Below are 22626 nucleotides of genomic sequence, written 5' to 3' on the forward strand. Positions count from 1 at the left end.
TTAAAGAAGAAACCAAACTACCACAATCCTGCTTGGTGTGCATCTTTAAGGCAGTCAAGGTGAAAGTTGGTGTGCAAGAAGTAGCCTGGATGACTCACCCCAGCCTGTTATTTCAAACTCATCTTTTGTCTTCAATACTGTCAGTAGTGAGGGCTTATGGAAAATCACGTCAAAATTTGGCTGCCCAGAGTTCACCAGCATTGTACATCAATTTCGTGACAACATGCTTGCTTGGGTTCTGGATAATGGACGATGTTCTTCTTTCCCAGTCACCAATGGAGTGAAACAAGGCTGTGTGCATGCTCCCATGCTTTTTAGCATGATGTTTTCAGCCATGTTGTCAAATGTTTTCAATGAGAATGAACATGTCATCAAAGTCATTGATGCTACATTCTTCAACTTGAAGAAACTATAAGCAAGACCAAAATGGAAGGAGTGTTGGTGCATGATTTTCTATTTGCAGATGATTGTGCACTCAGTGCAGCCTCTGAAGCTGAGATGCAACAAAGTATGGCTCAATTCTCTGCTGCTTGTGCTAATTTTGACCTAACAACTAACACCAAGAAAACGCAGGCGCTCCGCCAGCCACCACATCACCACCCACAGGTGGACCCATCAGTTATAGCAAATAGAGAAGTTTTGAATGCTGTGGAAAACTTCACTTACCTTGGTAGCGCACTCTCCAGGGATGTACACACTGGTAATGAGGTTGACATATGCATTGCCAGAGCTAGCTCACCGTTGGGAGGCTCCGAAGGAGTGTGGGAGAGGAGGTATTAGACTGACTACCAAACTGAAGGTCTACAGTGCCGTTGTGCTGACCTCATTGTTGGATGCCTGTGAAACCTGGACAGTATATCAGCACCATGCCAGGAAACCGAATTGCTTTCATTTGAATTGTTTTAGGAAGATTCTGAAGATCACCTGGCAGGATAAGATACTAGACACTGAGGTCTTTCTCAAACTAAACTGCCAAGCATTCAAACTCTGCTTCAGAGAGTGCAACTCCAATGGGCTGGCCACGTTGTTCAAATGTAAAATGTATGCTTGCCTTTAGACTACTTTATGGAGAACTCACATAGGGCAAGCATTCACACAGTGGTCAGAAGCGGTGATACAAGGACACTCTCAAGGTCTCTCTTAAGAATTCTGGAATTGATTGTGACATGGGAGACACTAGCACAGGACTGCTCAGCATGGCATGCCCACATCAGAGAAGGTGCTGTGGTCTATGAGCAAAGCAGAACTGAAATAGCTCAAGAGAAACACAAGATTCGCAAACTTAGAGAATCCACCCCAAAGGGAGACACAGACTATCTGTGCCCAACCTGTGGTAGAACATGGAGTTTGTATTGGTCTGATTAGCCACAGTCGGACACGCTAAAACTTGACTCTAGCATAGTGATGCCATTTTGGTCCTCTTCAAAAGCGAAGGACGACAACAATGGACCCTGAAGATACTGAGCTCAGGCTCTTTCCAGCTCAGATTCTTCCTGCGGCATCCTGAGGCAGAAGGCACCCACGAAGGGCATCAACTCCAGGTCTGGCTCCTTATGAACGAGCTGGCCTGTGGAGTGGCTGGTAGTGTAAGGGGTCCAGGTCCAGGTAGAGATCTAGGGCTGCCTGATCAATGTCACAGGTTTCCTGGCACAGTAGGCTCAGGCCATTGTTGGCACCCATCCCACTCACCTCCTTGCTATATATAAGGTTGGCCTTTGGGCCTCAAGCAGAAGTGTGCCACTAATAGTTCAGTGCTATTAAGGATAATTTTCAACTTAACCATGGCCTTCTTTGCATAAACTCATTGCCAAATTTTGTGCCTTTGTCTAAGATTGGACCACCTCCATAAAGCAAACTTGTAAAATATGATACCAAACCATAAGGGCAGAATTTTCAGGATGGCAGAGTACTACCATTCCTTCTTTCTCCCAAGTACCTTGGGTCAATGCCAAGACATAAATTCTTTGAGCATGATGGAAGAGACACAAAAAAGGAATAGCTGAGTACCTAGGTTAAATATGTAGAAATTAAGGGCTGTAATACTTTGGGTAGATTTGTTTATTCCAACCAACTCAAATTCTTGGGGGTCATCAAAACATAACGGGGAAATGAGAGGTCAAATCTGTGTTCTTTATTCTACTCAGTAGGCATATACAGGACCCAGAAGTCATATCTTGAACCCTCTGTTTCATCGGGATGCTTGAGAAAGAGGTCCCTGGGCCTCAGGTGGGGAGCAGGCACATGATCACTGGAACTCTTGCAGAGCCCTAGGCCTGAGGGGCAGATGGGGACAAGAGGAGAAAGGAGCAGCAGAGCCATAGGAGAGAGCCATATCCCTGATAACTTGCTTTATCCTTTCTCCTGCCCCACTGTACTGGAGTGGGGATGGAGGTGGTGGTAATACGACTGAGATGGAGGGGCCTGACAGAGCATAAAGTGAGGAGCTTCCTGATTGGAGAGGAGTCTGTTTTCCAGTGCTACCGTTGGGCCAATGGATAAAACTCAGTGACCTTGTCAGGAGTGCTAAGATGTGTGTGCACTTTCTAATGCCCCTGTGGCTCTTGCTCTCATGCCAGCAGCCTGTTATTATAGCTGAAGTTGTGACTAATAATAGGTACTGAAGTCCACTGGTCTCTTCTTGCCCTTTTCTCCTGCTACCCAGACTTCCAGGTGCCATTTCCTTAAGACCCAGAAGATCAGGAACAATGGGACTGTGCTGGAGAAGCCAAGGAAGGAACTCTCACTGTGAGTTTAGTCTCTTTGTGGTTGAACTGTTTGTACCTTAAGGACACAGGGCAGTAAAGAAGGATTCCCAGAGGAGCAAAATCTGACAGATGAATGCATGGAGAGACACAGAGCTGTGTGATATAGGGTCAGAGAAAGAGTCCTATGGGGCACATATATGCAGTTGAGGGCCTGTTGGAAGTGACATACTTTAGGCTCACGCCTCTTCAAAGGGTGTGCTAGGGCAGAGGCAGCAGATCACTTCGAGGAGATGGAATAAGGCCAAAACAAGGGGCACCGAGTTAACAACAGCAAAAAAGAAGACATTCATGCAGACACATACTCCCATGCATATTCCCCTGCCCCTCCACAGTCTTTGCTGGCCTGTCTGAAATGGAAACAAGTGACTGCTCGGGCAGGGCCTACTGCTGGGATATCATGGTTAATGCCCAGTCCACAAGGGCAATGGTGGTGTCTTGCAGGCAGAGCCAAATCCAGTGGGCAAACTTACTCAGCTGTGTCTTTATACAGTCCCAGGTCACATCACCTCTGTAAGAAGAATGTATGGGGGAGGGTCAGATGAAAGGATGATGAAAATCTCATAGGACACCAAATAAAACAAACCAAAGCACATACAGACAGTAACACGCACTGCTACAATAGAAATAAATGGAGGGAAGGAGTGGGTCAGGAAGTCTGAAGTTGAGGGGTCTCACCTGCAGGCCTCCTGGCAATACTCCTGGACCTGGGACAATGCAGTAAGTAACATATGCCACAGAGGCACCAGAAAGTCATGGTACAAGAGCACTAGCAACTCCCTCAGCTGTAGGAGCAGATGTGACAATGAGTCTGTGAACTGGGTCTGCGGGTGGGTCAGAAAGAGGATGAAATTAGTTCAAGGGTTTCATGCTACTCCCACGGGTAACAGTCTACCTGCCCAAGGGATTCCATTCATCTCAACTCTCTAGCTTACCTCCTGGAAGAAGCCAGATAGGTTCTCATAGGCCCAAGAAAGACAGGACACACAATAGGTAGAGACAAAGGTGACTGTTGTGTTGGTCTGGGTCCAGGCCAGCTGCAGGCTGGGTTCTAGCACTGCCATCAGATGGGAACCAAAGACAGGCAATGTCTCCTCTAGCCAGCTGTAGATGTGGAGAAACAGTGTGAATTTCCCTTGGCTATTCCTAGCATGTTATGATAGTACCTTTAGGTCAGGGGGATAGGGAAGGAATGGTAGTCTCCCTCTATCCCATGGCTATATCATACTATATGAAGGCCCAATCTGATCTTAATTTGTATGTGACTCACCTGTAGCCTTGAAGACCATAGTAATAGAGCTTGGCACAGGCCTCCTCACCAGCAGGCAGGAAGCCAGACGATTGTAATACACGGGCTGACAGGGAAGCTAGGAAGGGAAGCAAAGGCCGTCAACTGAATTGGACTGTTTGGCCAGGGGGTGATGAGAACAGTGAAAGGCTGTAGGCAGATACTTTAATGCTTGGGGATAATGAATGGGAAAAAAGAGCCAAACTTAAGCTTGTTCAGGGGAGTGTGCTCAAAACTGTCCTGTCTGCAGGGTTAGGTGAACAAGGAGCAGGATGGAAGGAGACAGCTGTAGATAGGTAAAGTAGCACAGCCTCTATCCGGTGGTTGCTTGGAATTTCTATGAAAGACTCAAAGATTTATTTGACCAACAGCCTAAGGCTACGCAGGAGAAACTCACTGTTTCCCCTGTCTCTTTTCCCTCTCCTTTCTTTGCCAACCCCACCCTCTGGTATCCAAAACCTCTTACTCTGGAAGGAGCTATGTGACCGGAAGTCATGGAACAGGAAGCCAGCTGCAAACACCAAGAACACGAGTAGCAGCTGAGTCCACGGTAGTCGACGACCACGGGCTTGTTGCAATAGGCTCTTAGGAAGAGTGGGAATGGAGAATAGCAGTCAAGGGGCGGATGGTTCTCTCAATCCGAGAATAAACTTCCAGCCACACCCTTTTGGAAGGGGCAGGACTATTGCTTAACTTGGGCAGTGAGAAAGTATAACAAGTGCTAGGGCTTCCCAGGGAAGGGTGGCATAGACAGGGATTGGGGAATATATGCCTGGGTCAGGGACTGGACTGAAATGGAGAATGGGAGAGCATCTGGGTTGGAGGTACATGGACATCAGGATGGAGGGAATAGGATCCTGTGAATGGGTTGGGGATATAGCAATACGTCTGAACCAGGGTACCTTGCAGATGGTATTGCAGGCTGTGATATCCTGAGTAGTACTTCCTCCTTTCCTCAGGAGCTCCTCATTAGTGATTTTGAAGGACTGAATTACTTCTTGCAAAGACTTCCTCATCTGGTGGGAAGCAAAAGGCCAGGGGCTGGGAACAGAGGGTGTTGCCCTCTTTTTAGGTTTCCCCTGTCTAGATTCCCCCACTTGCTGACAGCCTCACTAGCTCAGCAGCACTCTTACAGGAAAGCTAGTTGCTCAGAGAAGGCACCATCTTAGAACCAGAACTTCTCCCGAGCTGCCCATTCTCCAAGGCAAGCTGGCTCCATCCAGCCTGGCACCTCACCTTCTTAGGAGTTTGGTCCCAAGTCTCCAGGATATGTCCCAGCAGCAAGCTGTGGAAAAAGCAGTCACTCCTCAGTCTGTTCTTTGCAGACCCCAAGCCCACTGAACTACAGAGACCACACAGCTTCGCACATTTTCTTGCCCTTTTTCAAACCTGGCCCCTTTACTTAAAAGCCCTAGTTCCAATGCACCTTCCTGAAGTCCGCAAGAGAAGCTCTGAGACCCAGTTTAACTACCCAGAGACAGAGGACCATGAACGGATTATGCTTAAGAGCCCTCTACCTCAGTACCTCTCTGACTGAAAAGGGGCTGCTGGGAGCCCTGAAGGCTAGGGTACATCTCTGCATTTCCCTTGTTCCCCTGGATGGCAGACAGATCCAGCTCAGGGCCCCAAAAGCAGGGCCTGCCTTTTCTTAAGGCAGAGGCACATGGGGCCACTTGGGTTGCTTGCTATTTCTATCCCACCTAGATTGTGACAGGTGCTTGGTGTACAGCTGTCTCCAAACATTGAAGCTGAGGGCATCCAGGGCCAGACACTCAGTCAAGCTTCTCAGGAGCTGTGTGGGGGGAAGAGAACAATTGTTGGAAGCACAGGGCTTGCCTCATGGTGGTCTCACAACTAGGGCAGGGGGATTACCCACACAACGTGGGGCCAGACTCTGTAATGGATGCTACAGATCACAGCCAGGAAAGTCATTCTCCTGGGGATGCATCAGAACCAAGGGCTCTTGGGATTGTCTTTAGATACCAGGAAGCCCTAAAGAGCTACCAGGATAGAGCTATAGTTCTAGAGTCAGCACCCAAGCTCAGGTACAACCAGTCACTGAGGAGCAAGGATAAAACCGGGAGAGGAAGGTCAGGGCCACATCTGCCAGAATGGGTGGGAAGGTGGGGGTTCTGTTACAACCACTTTGCTGAGGGTATCACACAGGCAAAAGGGAGGATGCCAATTAACAAGCTATCAAAGGGATGTTCAACTGTTGGGATTCCTTAAAAACAGGCTTTTTGGTATGAGAAACAAAGCATTCATTCCCACAATTCTCAGTGATCTGCCTCAAGGGAAGGGGAAAGAGGTCTTGGCCTTCTTTTTTCTTTCTTACCTCTTTCTTCATTTCAGGGGGACAGCTTGGGATGGCTCTTGACAAGAAGGAGGGGAAGTAGGTATGCAGGGTAGTTTCTGGCTTTGCACCAAATGCCAGCACTTTCAGTCTGGGGTAGAGCTGACAAAGCTGTTCCTGTAGGCTGTGGACAAAGTGGGGTAGAGCACACACAAGGTATGCCTCATTTTGTGCCCCACCAGACTTCCTCAAAGTTAATATCTTTTTGGTTAACATGACGTCCTAGAGCTCACTCTCAGCACTTGGTAAGACACTGACTGACAGTATAAGAGTTTGGGGGGCGTGGTGAGGTGTCTCCCAATCCTTTGACTCTCTTGTTCTCTCCTACTGACTTTTTTGCTACTGTCCTACACATACAACTGCCATACCTGGGTGCCAGGGAGTTGTTGGGCATGTAGGCAAAGTCCAGAAGTGGGAAGAAGTCCTTGGGGCCGATCATGCCAAAGCCCTTGGTGAGGTTGGGATGCATCCTACAGAGATGGTGGGGAGAAGAAGGTGTATCCTGCAAACTTCCACCCTGGGCATGATTCCTTGAAGACTTAAGTTCACTGTCCATGGCAAATGAAATAATGTCTCCCTGCTCTCAGCCCACACTGGTCCCTTCCTTCCTCATCCCTCCATTGCAGGGATCGAGATGAATGGGCTGTTCTGATTTTCCCCACGCCTCTGAAGGGACCAGAACCTGAACATCACGTTCTGCTGACTCAGTCACTCTATGGACATTCCCAGACCTTCCTCAGTTCCCTCCCTGAACCCCTGTAATCACTCACAGAAGTAGTCGGTCCAAATAAGCAATGGAGAAGGGAGACAGAGCCTTGATTCCCAGCACAGGTAACATGATCCCCAGCCACACTACGGGAGAGTGAGGGGTGAATGCAGTGTGGTATAGTAATGACAGTCAGCATTCTCACAACACTTTACCATCTGCAAAGCACTTTACAGTTTAGCTCATGTGATCCTTACAACAGCCGTATGAGGTACATGCTAATATATTCACATTTTACAGATTAGGAAACTGAGGCTGAAAGAGGATCAGTAATTTGCCCAGTGTCATACAGCTAGTCTGAAGCAGGATTTCTACTCAGGTTTCCTGATTCCAAGTCTAGGACACTGTGGATTGCTATCTAGCTAAAGAACAATTACCAGAGAACTAGGGGACCTGGGATCTAGTCTTCTGGATTTTAATTCTGGCATTAACTAGCAGAGATACCTTCATTAAGTCCCTTAATCTTTATGGGGCTGTTTCTTTATTTGTAAAATAAAAGGATTTGATGGGGTAATTTCCACAAGCTCTTCCAATCTGGATACATATGATTCTATGACTCAGTAATGAGCATTTTTATCAATGACTTAGACAAAGGCATGCTTATCAGATTTGCAAATGACACAAACCTACGAGGAATGGCTAAGACAGTCCTTAGATACATGTCTTTTTGGGGATCCTTCCAATTCACATTTGGTGAATGGATCAATTCTTTAAGTAAATACTTATTTCCATTAAGGGTTATAGATAAGGCTGTCTGGGGTTCAGGGATATACGTGGGACACGGCACCATATCGTGGAGGGGAGATCAGATGTACTCAGTCTTGTTACCTTTAAGTCCCTCTGTTAGGTTGACAAAGCCTGCCTGCCCCAGTGCCCACATGATGGTCAGACACTTTGCTGGTCGATTCTGATGGGATCTCAGTAGCTCGAGGTACTGGGGAGACCAGTGGAGGAGGCAGGTTATCAATGGGGGATAGGAGTGATGATAATTAGGTGTGTAAGTCAAAGGTGAAGTATAAAAAGTGCCTGACAGGTGAGAAAAGTGACAGAGTAGAAACAGACTGAGACAGAACAAGATAAGCAAGGGAGGGAAATTGGGAACCAAAACTAAGCCTTGCCGGGTCTTCCAAATGGTACAATATTAGCTCAGTTTAGAATTATGGTAGCTGCTTTCTGTTACCATCGTCCACATCGTCCTGAAGACAGGAGAAATGGTGTGGTTTCCCCTACCCCATCTCCCTTCTCAAACCAGTCACTTCATGTCCCACCACATCTAGCTCACCTTGCCTAAGTTCATGGTGGCAATCTTGGGCTTGTCTTGCAGAACTGCTTGGATACAGATGCGGTAGCCATGAAGTGACTCCCCTACAAAAGTATGAAACCCCACACCAATGAAGATTAGATTTTCTCAGTGAATCTTTTCATTTTGCTGCTGATCCCAGAGTCCACACTATTTCTTGACACATTCCACCCACCTATCCACTTCTGTCCAGAATGATTTCCTGAATTTACAAATTTCTTTGCCCAAAAAAAAACCCTCCCTGAAGTTTCTAGGCATTCTTAGAATGGGGAAAAAAGTGTGTATGCCCATATCCTTCCAGGACAAAGCATAGTAACCAATGTTTCTGGCCCTTCTTACCTGGAGTCTTGTCCAGTTCCTGCAGCATGGTGTAAAGACAATGGTCAAAGAAAAGTTCCAGGATGCCAACTGCTTTCCCCAATAGTCCTCGAATGATTCCACGAAGTTCTCGGCCCACCAGGCAATAGGGGTAATCTAGAACCAACCAGAACTTCTGTAATCAGTTCTAGGCCGAGGGGCACATGGCAGTTCTAAGACTCTTATTTCCCTCCCTGGTCATATAGATAAGGCCTTCCTGAACTAAATACACCATAAACTCTCATAGCTATGGTAGAAAATAGCTTGGAGGCCTCCTAGGACTGTTAATCAGGGTTAGGTACACATTTTGGTTCTGCTACAAATCAATTAGCCTTGATATTACTTTTTTAGAATTTTCTGGGTTCACTGTATGCTTAAGAGGATAGACTAACCATGTGTGTGCTGGCTTAATGTAGGTTCACTTTGAGGTGCTTGTAGCTTGTAGTTGAGATATCCAGCTAGGTCCTTCACCCATACAGATGGATTCCCAGGGAACATGCTCTGGCTCTTCTCCATTTCCTTCTGTAGTGCTACCACATCTAGCTGCCAGAGACACAAGAACTCCAGAGTTAGTCGGTCATGAAAAGGCAGATAGGGAAAGGTAGCCTGTGACTAGGTAAGGAGTCCACAGAGAACAAGAGTCTGTCCATTATTAAGAATATGATTCACTGTTGGAGAAGATGTGGGAAAACTGGAACACTAAGGTACTGCTGGTGGAGTTGTGAACTGATCCAACCATTCTGGACAGCAATTTGAGACTATGCCCAAAGGGTTATAAAACTGTGCATACTCTGTGACCCAGCAATAGCACTTCTAGGGCTGTATCCCAAAGAAATCATAAAAACGGGAAAAGGACCCACATGTACAAAAATATTTATAGTAGCTTTTTTTGTGGTGGCAAAGTATTGGAAATTGAGGGGATGCCCATCAATTGGGGGAATGGCTGAGCAAGTTATGGTATATGAATGTAATGGAATACTATTGTGCTATAAGAAATGATGAGCAGGCAGACTTCGGAAAAACCTGGAAAGACTTATATGAACTAATACAGAGTGAAATGAGCAGAACCAGAAGAACACTGTACACAGTAAGAGCCCCACTGTGTGATGACTGCCTTTGATAGAGTTAGCTCTTCTCAGCAATGCAAAGATCTAAGACAACTTTTAAAAGCTCATGATGGAAAATGCTATCCACACCCAGAGAAAGAACTCAGGAGTCTGAATGCAGATGGAAGCACACTATTTGCTCTCCTTTTCTTTTGTTGTTTTGTTTTGTTTCTTCTTTCTTGTGGTTCCCCTAATCAGTTCTAATTCTTTACATCACGGCTAATGTGAAAACATGTTTAATGTGAACATCTAAGTAGAGCCTATATCAGATTGCATGCCATCTTGGGGAGGAGGGAGGAGAGGGAAGGGGAGAAAATTTAAAACTCAATATCTTATTGAAGTGAATGTTGAAAACTAAAAACAAATAAATAAATAAATAATTAAGGAAAAAAAAACGATTTATGGGGCATACTATCTTTTTGCTAATTTATAACTCCAAGAGGTGTGAAATGGAGTAGCTATGAATGAATATTCAAGAAGCATTTATTAAAAACCTACAAATGCCAGGTACTGTCCTAAGAGACGGGGACATAATATAAAGAATGAAATTAAGGCCTATTGGCAAAAAACTTACATTCTAAAGGAGGGGTGGGAGGGTAGAAAAGTATATTCAGGATAAGTATAGGAGAATAAATACAGATAGATAACAAAGTAGTTAAATACAAGGTAATTTGGGAAAGAGGTTGCTAGTAATTGAAGGAATCATGAAAAGTTTCATGTAGAAGAGTCTTGATGACAGGAATTCTATAAGGAAGAAATGAGTAGGGAATACATTCTAGACATGGAGAATAATCAATGCAAATGCATGGAGATAAAGGAATATGAGGAATAGAAAGTAGTTTGGCTGGACAGTAGAGTGCAAGAATGGCAGTATTATACACAAGGCCAGAAAGATGGGCTGGAACCAGGTTGTGAAGGGCTTTAAAAACCAAACAGAGAGATTTACATTTGGTTCTAGAGGCAATCAGATACTACTGTAATTTGAGTTGGGGACTGACATGTTCAGATCTGTGCTTAAGGAAACTCACTTTGAGAGCAGTATGAAGGATGGACTGGTTTGGGAAGAGATTTGAGGCAGGGAGACTGATTAGGAGGTTGTTGCAATAATATGGGCAAGAGGTGACGAGGGTTTGAACCAAGGTGGGTAGCTGTGTGAGTAAAGAGAAGGGATTTTCAATGAGAGATACTGTGGAGGTAAAAATGTCAAAATCTGGTAACTGACTGAAATATACGGGGTGAAGTAGAATGAGGAATTGAGATTACTACTGAGATTAGAAACCTGGGAGACTGGAAGAATATTGATGCCTTCAACATAAATAGGAAGTTTGCAAGAGGGGTGAAGGGTTTTTTTTTTTGGTGGGGAGGGAAGGAAGGCAATGAGTTCTGTTTTAGACCTGTTGAGTTTCAGACATCTCCAGAACATTCTGCAGGAAATGTCCAAGAGGCAATATGTAATGCAGGAGCCAAGTTCAAGGGAAAGAAAGGAGATGAATATCTAGATCTAAGTCAACTACACAGAGATAATAATTATATCCATGAAAATTGACGAGGTCACTGAGATAGAGTACTCAGATAGATGAGGGCCCATGAAGGCCTTGGAGTACACCCACAGTTAGGAGGTATGATACAGATGATGAACTAGCAAAGGAGACAGAGGAGCGGTTAGACAGGTAGAAGGAGAACCGGGAGACATTAGTGTTACAGAAACCCAGAGAGGAAAGAATATCAAGATAAAGAGGGTGGGGTGGTCAATAGCATTACATGTAGAAGATCCAGAAGGATGAAGACTGAGAAAAGCCCATGACATTTGGCAATTGAGATATCACTGATAACTTCAGAAGGCAGTTTCAGCTGAGTGATGAGGCTAGAGGCCATATTACAATGGGTGGAAGTCTGAATGAGAGAAGTGAAGGCAACAAGTGGAGACATTTTTTTCCCCAGGAGTTTGACTAAGAAAGGGTGGAGATATATAGGACAGTAAATAAGATGGTAGGATTTAGAGAAAATTTTTTAAGGATGAAGGAGATGAGAATATTCAAAAGTAGTACAGAAGAAATCAGTAGAGCAAGAGGAGGTTACAGAGAGAGGAGAGATGGCTGAAACATCAATATTTTGGAAAAGAGAGGGACAGGTTCAAAGGCATAGATAGCAGTGTTAGGCCTTAGCAAAAAGGGCTACGTCATTGTTAGAAACTGATAGAATCCTACAAACCTACAGGACCTAGAAAAGTGATTCCTAGGAAAAACATTCATTTTTAAATTTTTCACTCAAAGAGGCCACCCTACCTCTCATATCCTTTATAGCTGTAAATGGGAGGAGCTTGTTTACACATGCTCACTCTAATGGCATGATGATCACTATATCCATGAAACTTAATAATTTTCAGGAAATCAGGTTCTCCAGTCCCTGTTTCTTATTTCCTTCTTTACTGGGTTTCTGGGCTCTTGTGGCTTTCTTTTTCTTTCTCCACCAAGCTATCAAGCCTTTTCCTATGAGCCCAGAAATGTGGTCCTGGCTGGCAATATACCTCTGATAGCACCCGAGTACTATGTGGTACCTGAGTGCATTCTGAGTTCTGTCTCTCATCTTTCATTTTTATGAATCACACAACTCCCCCCCTCCCTCCAGGCCCCCCGGCCGGTCACACTCACAGCCTTCATCGCCTCCTCCAGACTGCGAAAGCGGCCCTGCTTGGTGCCCTGGTTGGTGAGAACAGCCGCCTTTTTGATTTTTTTAGCTGTTTTCTTGTGCTCGGTGGGAGCAGGTGGGGGCACTTGCTCCTTGTTGTGCTTTTTCATCACCTTCTGGAAGCCCAGCTCAAAAAGAGTACCTGAGGGCTGGATGGCGGCTGCGGGTCGAGGTTAGGGGAGGGGGGCGGTAGAGACAGAGAGAGAAGGGGAGAGGCAGAACTGAGTACAGAAGCCCAGAGCAACCTCACAGGCAGAGACGGCCAAAGCTCCCACCGACATGGCCCCGCAGGGAGGAGGGCGTCCTTCCTCCCCAGAGTCCCTGCTATCAGATGCAGCCTGCGGGTCCCCCAAGCCCGGCCGAGGAGGTGGGGGAGGGGGCTGCCGGCTCCCTCCGGGGCAGCTGTCTCTCCTTTCTTCCCAGCTGTTGGGCCGCAGCTTCTGTGCGGGCGGAGAGACAGGAATACCACAACATATGTGTGTGTGTATGTATGTACGTCTGCATGCAAGCATATCTGTGTGTGTCTGAGGAAGGGGTGTCATGTTTTTGAGGCCAGTCTGCTCCCTCTCCCAATGCAATCCCGCAAGCATTTTAATTCAGCGCCTCCCATGTGCCAGGCAGTGCTAGGCGCTGGAGTAATCAGGCTAAAAATGAAACAGTTCTTGGCCTCCGGGAGTTTACATTCTCCCCCCGCAGGGTGTCCCACGTCCCAGGTCGGGGGCTCTGCTGCATCCCCCCCGGCTGGTGGCCCCGCGATCCCGGTGGCGGGGCGCAGTGGAGGGCTCTCAGTGTGGGGCGCTGAACGCCACGGCCAGGCCCGAGGGCCCGGGATCGGTACTCACGGAGCAGCTCGATGCTCCGCGGCCGGTTCGCTTCCCCGAGTGCTCGGCGGCTCCCGGCGCCTCCTCCTCCGCCGCCGCCCCCAGGCCGCCGGCCCTTCCTCACCACCTCCCAGCGACCTCCTCCCGCTGCCGTGGCCGCCATAGTACCGTCTCTTCCTCCGCCACTCCCAAGACAGAGCGACCGACCGACTGACAAGCAAGCACTTCCCCCGAACCCGGCCCAGGCCCCCCAAATCTACGTTCGCGCCTGCGCGAAGCGCGCGTTGCCACGTCGCCCCCAAGCGATAACCACCCGCGCTGTATGCTGGGGCTTGTAGTCTTGGCGTCTGCCCCGCTAGCGGTGTAGCATTGGCCACAAAAAAGGGGAGCCGTGACCATCGCCTGGAGGGACAGCTGTCAGATTTGGGGAGTGAACCTCATCGTATCTCTAGGTCAGGAAGATGTCACCCGCAACCCTCCTGTCCTCTCCCCCCCCCCCCCCCGCCTCCAATCACAGCAGCAGTGAAGCGGGGACCTGGACTTTATGTTTGTGTGAAGCTTTGTGTCACGTGCATCTTCTCTCTCTTTTTTTTTTTTTGCTAGGCAGTGGGGTTAAGTGACTTGCCCAGGGTCACACAGCTAGTAAGTATTATGTGTCTGAGGCAGGATTTGAACTCAGGTCCTCCTGAATCCAGGGCCAGTGCTCTATACGCTGCATCACCCAGCTGCCCCTATCCTGTCTCTTGATGCTCACCGAAGCCTGGTGAAGGTGGCCAAGGGTGAAATTGTCAGACCAGTGTCCCCGTTTTCCCAGTGGGGCTCAGAGCTCACATGACAACTCAAGTGCATACTCCTCCCCTTTTGGGGGCAGGACAAGTATGACGGAGTACAGAGATAGGGACTATAGTCCCCGGGCTGGAAGAGACAGTAGAGATCACCTACAGTATAGGCCACATATTTAAAGGCTGGAAAGATCAGAGGCAGAGAGCTGAAGGTCCTTCAGATTTCTTCTCACTGCACCACATTGCCTCCTGAAGACACCTTAGAGGTCAACTGGTTCAACCTCTTCATTTTACAGCTACCGACACTGAGCTCAAGGGATGTTAACTGACTTGCCTCAGGTCACCCACATAAGTGGCAAAGCAGGGATTTCAAAGACTGATCTTGACTCCAGATCCAGCCCACTTTCCATTGCACCAAGCTGTTTTCCGTCCAATCTCTTTCTTTCACAGATAAGGAATATGATGTCCAGAGGAAGAAAATGACCTACTGAAGGTCACATGGGCAGCTACTAAATAGCAAAGTCAGGATTTGAACCCAGATCTCACAAATTACATGCTTTTGACACTACCTCAAACTGCTCAATTTTAACCTTTCCTTTGGTAGCCCAAACTTCTTCTGTACTTCTCCTGTGCAGCTACTTTGCCACACTTATGCCTGCCCAATATGATCCTTGATCCTTCTGGCCAGAAGCAGCTCTTACAGCATTTCATGGATGCTCCAAGAACAAGCCTGCTCTGGTTCCAGGACTGGTAAGAAGGTAGGTGGGTAATACAGGCCCCAGTACTCAGGGGTCAATGCCCAGAAATTCAGTCATGTTCCCCTATTTGGGGTTTTCTTGGCAAAGATAAGATAGCAGTCTGCTGTGTCTTTCTCCAGCTTATTTTACAGATGAGGAAACTGAGGCAAATAGGGTTAAGTGACTTGCCAAAGGTCACACAGCTAGTAAGTGTCTGAGATGGGATTTGAACACAGGTCTTCCTGACTTCGGGCTTGGTGCTCTATCCACTGAGCCACCTGGCTGCCCTATGCTCTTTTATTACCATTTCTCTTTCCTGAAGGTAGGCAGTGTATTTAAGGGTTGGAGCTGCACCATTTAAGGGTCATGTTTGCCCAGCCAAACTCAAATACACGTGATGTTACTCTACTGGACTGGGAATCAGATGATTTCGGCTTTATTTAGTCCCAGCTCCAACAGATGTTAGAAGTGTGCCCTTGACTTCATCTCTCTGAACCCATTTCCTCATTTCTAGAATGGGGGCAGCAACGCTTGTGTTAATTGACTTAAAAGGTCGTGAGGAAGGTATTTTGCAAATTCTAAATTGCTGTAGAAACATGCGATGTGTTTGTATACCAGGGAAGCACTGTGGTACCGTGGAAGGAGCACGAATTCTGGAGTCAAGAGACTTGGGGTTCAAGTTCCCCCTCTGCACTTCACTGAACCGCTGTCAGCCTCAGGCTCCTCACCTCTAAAATGAAGGGGTTGTGCTAAATAGCCTCTGAGATCATTCTTTTTCTAGATCCATATGCCTCTTGTCTAGTCCCACAGTTGGAATCACTCTTTTCGAATAGAGAAGAAAGGTGTGGGGTGCTTATGGGGATAGAAGAAAGAGTATCTAGACTGCAAGTTCTTAGAGTTGGCCATGTGACGGGCCATCCCAAAAAGCTATTCTGTATGACCTTTGGTGGCATCAAGAGAATCATAATTTCAAAACCCCATTTTATCTTTTTACGATCATCTCTAAGCTTTGTTTGGCCAAGAACCTTCTCCGTATCTATAATTCTGAAAGGTTATCTCTTTTTTGTCTAGTAATTAGTTTGTGATTTTAGCCTTTATATCAGTTTCACATTTGTATTGACTTGATTATAAAGACATAAATGGGATATTCATCAGATTTGCAGATGACACTATGCAGGGAGGGATAACTAATGTCCCAGATGTCAGGATCCAAAAATATTTTGACAGACCAGAGCATTGGGCTGAATCTAATAAGGTAAAATCCATCCAGGAGAAATGTGAAAGTCATACACTTGGGTACAAAAATTCATCTTCAGTATGAAATGCAGGAGGCATGGTTTGATAGCAGCATGTCTGAAAAAAAGATCCAGGGTTTTAGTGTGCTGCCAACTTAATCTGGGTCAGCAATATGATGCGGCTGCTAAAAAATGGATATGACCTTGGGCTTCATCAAGAGAGGCCTAGCTTCCAGGCATAAGGAAGTGGTGGTCTCTCTGTCCTCTACCTTTAGTCAGATCACATCTTGATTAATGTGTCCAGTTCTGGGGGACACAGCGTAAGGAGGCTATTGATAAGCTAGTGTGTCCAGAGGAGGGCAGCTGGAGGGTGAAGGGTCTTGAGTCCTTATCATAAGGAGAATAAATTGAAGGAAATGGGGTTGTTTAACCTTGTGAAGACAAAACATGGTAGAACATAGGACTGTCCTATGGAAGAGGCATTAGATTTGTTCTGTTTTGGCCCCAGAAGGCAGAAAGAGGCCTGCCTAATGTCCTAGATGTCATGGGCATCTTGCTATCTGTCCTGCATACACTATAGAATCTCAGAGCTGGAAGAGATTGCAGAAGCTACCTTGTCTAACTCATATCTGAACAAGAATCCCCTAAGACCACCACCAAGTTGTTATGCATTCTTTGTTCAAACACTGTAGCAATGGGAAACCCATGTACTTGTCAAGGGGACCCAAGTTGAATTGATTACCTCCCATGGCATTAGGTTCTTCTCCTAGGAGATCTTCAAGCAAAGCTGGTCACCACCTTATTATCTGTTATAGATGAGAATATAAGTACAGCCATGGCGATCACTTACATCTTTGAAATTTTGTGGCTCTGCTAGTCCATGAACTTTAACAGTAATTCCAACAGGAGTGGCTGTGGCATAATTATCATGGTGAAGAATATTCATGTGAGGAAATCTAGGAATCAGAATAAGGACTCATGGATAATTAGGGAAAGATCAATGGGAGGAAAAACAGGAGTGATTTAATCATTGGAGCTACAGACTAGACAGAAATTAGAAAAAAATTAAAAGTTCTAGAAACAGATTGTGGACTTGGAATAGAAACAATATAACAGGAATGAGTACCTTCAATTATCTAGATACCCTCTAGAGCTCTCTTTCTACCCAAAACAGGGCAACTAATAATTTGTTGTCTCCCCCAAAGGATATGTTCATCCTTCAAAGTGTGCAGGATTCAACGAAGGGAAATTCCGTTTTGGATTTGATTCCAACCGGACTTGAAATAGTAGGAAACTAAGGAGAAAATGACCACTTCCTCCTAGCGTTTGTGATGCGGAAGGAATAGAAGGATGAGTGTAGTCTGATATATATCCTAGATTTGGAAAGAACAGATTTCAAAGAGTTCAGAGAAAGAGTAGGTACAATTCCATGAACTAAAATTCTACAAGAGGAGAGGTGGGAAACTTAAATGTATGACTAATGACACAAAGCAAAATTTCTCATAAAGTATAGGAGTTATTCAAGGCTGATATGGATGAACAGAGAACTCACCAATAAACTTAAATAATACCATGTATATGTATACATATATATATACACAAACATACATATATATATTTATATTCAGAATATGTATGTGTATGCATACATACAGATATACATATTGCATATATATACATATGTTATGTATACATAACTTCAAAGATGCCAATGTTATGCATTGCATCCTGGGCCATCAACAGTCATCCTGTCTTTTGTCTTGCCACTAGACTTTGAGAACTCTGGAAGAGAGAGTGGGCTAATGACTTTTTGCCAACTCTGAGTCACTTAAATCCAATTCAGAGTAAGTCCACATATTACTCTGTGATGTGAGTGGTCCTCTTTGAAACAGAAGGATGAACAACACCAACAACAATGATGACTTTTAATTTGGTAAGGATATTTCTCTTATTGGGCCAAAAATTACCTCTTTACATCTTTTGTCCATTTTTCCTAGTTCTTCTCTTGGGGACCAGACAGAAGAAGTCTAAATCCACTTGTACATCCATCTTCAAATATTTGAAGGCTGTAATCTTATTGCCTCTAAATCTTTTTTTCTTCATGCTAAACATCTCCATTTCCTTCAACCACTTCTCATATGGCATAATCTTGAGTCCCTTTACCAATCTAGTTGCCTTCCTCTGGAAGCTTTCCAGCCTATTAATGTTCTTTCTGAAATGAGGCTCCCAGTACAGGTAACAGGACTACCAAGATCTGACTAGGGCAGAATACATCAAGACCATCACCTCTCCATTCCTGGATGTTGTGCCTCGCTTAATTCAACCCAAAATCATATTAGTTTTCTTGCTTACTGTTTTCTTCTTGACTCGTATAGAAATTGTAGTCCACTAACACCACCAGATCTTTTTCGGAAGAACTGTTGTTTAGCTGCCCTTCCCCATCTTATACTTATGAAATTAACATTTTTAAATAACTTTTGTTTTTGTCATCTTCATGTCCTACCTTTTCCCTCCCCTTTCCTGCAACTCATCCCTTTAAACAAACAAAAGAGAAAAAAGCAGTTTAATAAATCTAACCAACACATCAATAGTCTGACAGTATATGTAGTATTTTATACTCACAGATGCCCACCTTTGCAAAGAAAGATGATCTATTTAGTGCTGGAAGAGAGCTTAGCAGGCACTGTGTAACCCCTTTATTTTACAGATGAGGAAACTGAAGCTCAGAAAGTTTAAGTGACTTGCCCAAGGTTAAACAGGTAGTAAATGGCAGAGCTGAGATCTGAACTCAGGACCTCTGATTTCAAATACAGCATTCTGGAGGAAGGTGCATTTTTTTTTTCTTTTGAACTTTTTTTTTTGGAATAAGCAATTTTTCTCTCTCTCTCTCACTCCTCCCCCACTGAGAAAAGACAAACTAGCCCTTGCAACAAATATACATAATCTAGCAAAATAAATTTCCATATTCACCATGTCCAAAAATCTATGTCTTATCCTACATCTCATATTTATCACTTATCATAAGGTGGATAGCATCATGTTTTGTCATTGATCCTCTGGAACCATAGCTGATTATTGCACTGATTAGAATTTTAAAGTCTTTCAAAGGTGTTTGTCTTTACAAGGTTCTTGTTATTATATATAAATTGTTCTCCTGGTTCTCTTTACTTCACGATGCATCAGTTCATGCCAATCTTCCTAGGTTTCTCTGAAACTGTCACTGGTACATTTTCTCATCTTTTTTCTGAGGCTAAGGTTAAATTGAGTTTTTGAGCCCTCTCAAAAAACTTTACATTTATCCTTTTTAGATTTCATCTTAGTAGATTTGGTCCAATGTTCTAGCCTGTCAAGTTCTTTTTGCATTTTTGTCTTGTATATAGCGCTAAAGTTTACTAAAGAATGAAACACTGACTGACAGGGAAAGAAAAATCAGAACTTTCACAGAGTTGTACTTGACCATATCTTACAGTAAAGCAGAATTACAATGCATATAACAACAACAGTAAAAGTGTTTTTTTTTAAAGTTGATTGTTACAAATATGGTACGTAGCAACTTTCTACTTTGTTTCAGTACAATCTTCAACATACACTCTACTATTATTGAGATAAAGACTTAAAGAAAAAAGTCTACAGACTACTTGCAAACAGTAAAATTTAAGTAAAATGCTTACATTCATTTTTGAAAACAAAAAAAATCACATAAAAAATGGTGGGTGCAAGTTCTGCTCTCAGTTGAAATATTACTTCAGATTTACTATTCCTATAATAAAAACAACAGTGAAGATTAACAGAGTGGGGTTGGAGGTGGAGGAAGCTACATACCATATATAAACCACAGCAAGCTCTGTTTATAAAATTGGATTTACTAAGTTTTAGCAAATTGTCACCCTCCTAGCCCACACTGAGGGAAATCTGCTCTTCAATTCACTGGCAAGTTGGATTTTTCTACCTTTTCTTTTTGTGTCTTTCTTTTCTTCATTATTTTCCATGGTCTCTTCTTCATCTTCAACAATCCCATCCCCTTGGTATTTGTCATGTGTCCATTTTGGACTGCTGATTTTTTGAAGTTAAACCGCCTACCACCACGTTGGGAAGTACTGTGGCCTCTTCCTCTTTTGGCCTAATAATCCACACCATCATCTCTGTCATCATGAAAAGTTCCTCTGGGTCGGCTGACTCCTATAAAGCCTGAATATTCTTTTGGTTCATGGTAGGTTTTAAACTCTTTTTCTCTTTCCTTTTTACTTTCTTTTTCTTCTTTTTGCATTCTTAACTCAAACAACATGTGTGCAATTCTTTCAAGCTCTGTATTATCTGCACATTTGAAAATCATACCCTCTATACCTTTGTCCATGTTTTTTTTTTTAAAGCACAGCACCAAGGCACTGATCTTTGGAGTATGGTCTATTAAAGACCACCTTCAAATGGCAAATTCTTTGGCTGTAGCCATTCAACCAGTTTAAAATACATCTAACTGTACTATGATCTAGTCCACAATACCATCTTTTCCACAAAAATAGTATGACTGTCAAATGTTTTACTAAAATCTAGCAAAACAATTTCTGCAGTAGTCCTCCGAAGTACTGGTCTGGTTACCCTGTAATATGCAGCATTCTGCATATTCTGTACCTGTAGTCTCCCATTTCACTGCTAAGGAAGAGGAAGAAGTGTTCCATCATCAGGTTTCCAGAACCCAAATTGCATGGTCTATTTATGAAGCTCTACTGGCTTTTTGCGAGCACTACTCATAACTTTGGGTTCTTTTATTGTCTGAGAATATAATCCATTTAGGGTCTCATGAATTAAACTCATCCAAGGCAGCCAGGTGCTTTCTTATTGTCTCCTAACCTACCTGTGGCATCAAATACCTAATAGTCTTTCTATCTTTTCTATTTCTAAGATCATTTTCCTTGGCAGAGAATATGAAAACAAAATAAAAGTTGATTAGTTCTCCCTTCTCTCTGTCCTGTTATTGTTCCATCTACCCCAAGCAGTTGTCCTGTCCTTTCTTTGATCTTCCTCTATCTCCTGATATAGCTAACCCTCCCCTCCAAAAAGAATCCAAACAAGCTCTTATCCGTTGTCCCTGGATTTACTCGGTAGCCTCAGCTCCTTCGGAGCTTTCTCCATTTCTCCTCCTTTAGGACCCCGCCATGCTTATGTCTTTATCCTCTCTTACTTACTCTTGCTTCCCGTACCTGACTTTGGAAAATCCAAGATGGTTGCTTGGTTCCCTGGGAATCCATATTGGTTTCTTTAGATAACTCCCTTAATTCCTCCCCACTGGGATGTTCTTTTAACCTCTTTATAATGTCATTCTTAACGCTTTCTATCTTTCCCTTGGAGAATTTTAGGCCATGGCATCCTTTTGTTTGTTGCTCTCTTTTCTCTGGACTCTATGAAATTTGCTCTATCATCTATGGTACTTGTTGGCTTGTTCTTACCATCCTTCCTCTCTTCTATCACAAATTCTAAGACGAAGTAGTCACTGTCCCCCAATGTTCCATCATTTTATTCCAGCAACTCTTCCTCCTTGTTTTTGATAAACAGGTCCAGAATATAAATTCCTCTCATAGGTTATTCTACCTTTTGAATAACAAAGTAGCATTAAAGCAAATTAGGAAATCATTAGTTCTTTCTTGTGCAGAGAACTGCACCAAATGTCCAGATAATTGAAGTTCTCACTACTACTACTACTACTACTACTACTACTACTACTACTACTACTACAACACATCATGACTCTATACGAGGCTTTTGATGTTTCCCAGAGAGATGATTCATTTATGTCTCCTTTTAGTCCATGTTAACTGTAGTATACTCCACTGACAATACTGCTTCTGTTTCTGCTCTCTGTGTCTCAGTAGATGATCTTTGAGGGATGCTATTAATAGAAATTTCATCATCCTGCAGGCAACTTGGTGATGAGCCTTTCTGGGTTTAGCTAGGCTGGTTCTCAAACAATTATAATAGCTGCTAACATTTATATATAGCACTTTAAGGTTTGCCAAGTGCACGCTGAGTGATGGTATGGTCATCTTATTTCATCCACCTGTGAGATAAGTGCTATTATTATCCCCATTTTACAGATGAGGATGCTGAGGTTGAAAGTGATTTTCCCAGGGTCACACAGGTAAGATTTTGCAGGGCAAACACTATGCTACCCAAACTTAGTCACTTTATCTTTCTAAGGCTCAGTTTGCTCATCTGTGAATCTAGGATAGTAATTTTTTCTAGTAGTTGCTGTGCAAGCTGATTTTTAAAAATTCATTTTGAACTTAAAATAAAGACAAAAAAAAAGAACATTTCTGTGTATACAGCACAACATAAAAAGAAGATCCACTATAAAACCATGAATTTACATTTCAGACTATTTACTTTTTTGGAAAAACTATGTAAGTACTACACATTGTTTTCAAAGCTACTCTACT

At 44.1% G+C, this 22626-nt stretch overlaps 1 protein-coding gene across 2 annotated transcripts; it reads right to left on the bottom strand.

Moving 5' to 3' along the window:
- Nucleotides 1–2040: 2040 nt before the first annotated feature.
- TMEM214 (transmembrane protein 214) lies at nucleotides 2041–13691 on the bottom strand. Of its 2 annotated transcripts, XR_013484670.1 has the most exons (18): nucleotides 13463–13691; nucleotides 12584–12780; nucleotides 9219–9369; nucleotides 8809–8943; nucleotides 8452–8534; nucleotides 7998–8103; nucleotides 7174–7255; nucleotides 6772–6873; nucleotides 6386–6527; nucleotides 5751–5842; nucleotides 5287–5335; nucleotides 4953–5066; nucleotides 4517–4634; nucleotides 4033–4129; nucleotides 3698–3866; nucleotides 3441–3586; nucleotides 2948–3273; nucleotides 2041–2916 (listed from the first exon to the last, which is right to left on the bottom strand). XR_013484670.1 is itself a non-coding variant. In XM_020983886.2 (17 exons), the coding sequence occupies exons 1-17, from the start codon at nucleotides 13602–13604 to the stop codon at nucleotides 3147–3149; spliced, it is 2052 nt and encodes a 683-aa protein (XP_020839545.1). In that variant the 5' UTR covers nucleotides 13605–13675; the 3' UTR covers nucleotides 2041–3146. The 2 variants fall into 2 exon arrangements, 1 of the variants encoding a protein (XP_020839545.1); XM_020983886.2 differs by having other exon boundaries at nucleotides 2041–3273; nucleotides 13463–13675.
- Between the last annotated feature and the right edge of the window lie 8935 nt (nucleotides 13692–22626).

This window comes from Phascolarctos cinereus, unplaced genomic scaffold, assembly GCF_003287225.1.
Source record: "Phascolarctos cinereus isolate Bilbo 61053 unplaced genomic scaffold, phaCin_HiC Scaffold_2;HRSCAF=192, whole genome shotgun sequence".
In the NCBI taxonomy this organism is placed as follows: Eukaryota; Metazoa; Chordata; class Mammalia; order Diprotodontia; family Phascolarctidae; genus Phascolarctos; species Phascolarctos cinereus.

Excerpts from the sequence above, each read along its gene's own strand:
- TMEM214 (XM_020983886.2), bottom strand. The coding sequence starts at position 13,604 with ATGGCGGCCACGGCAGCGGGAGGAGGTCGCTGGGAGGTGGTGAGGAAG. Across the intron at positions 3,867-4,032 it reads TATGGTCTTCAAGGCTACAG|CTGGCTAGAGGAGACATTGC; the intron begins GTGAGTCACATA and ends CCACATCTACAG. Across the intron at positions 3,587-3,697 it reads TATCTGGCTTCTTCCAGGAG|ACCCAGTTCACAGACTCATT; the intron begins GTAAGCTAGAGA and ends ACCCACCCGCAG.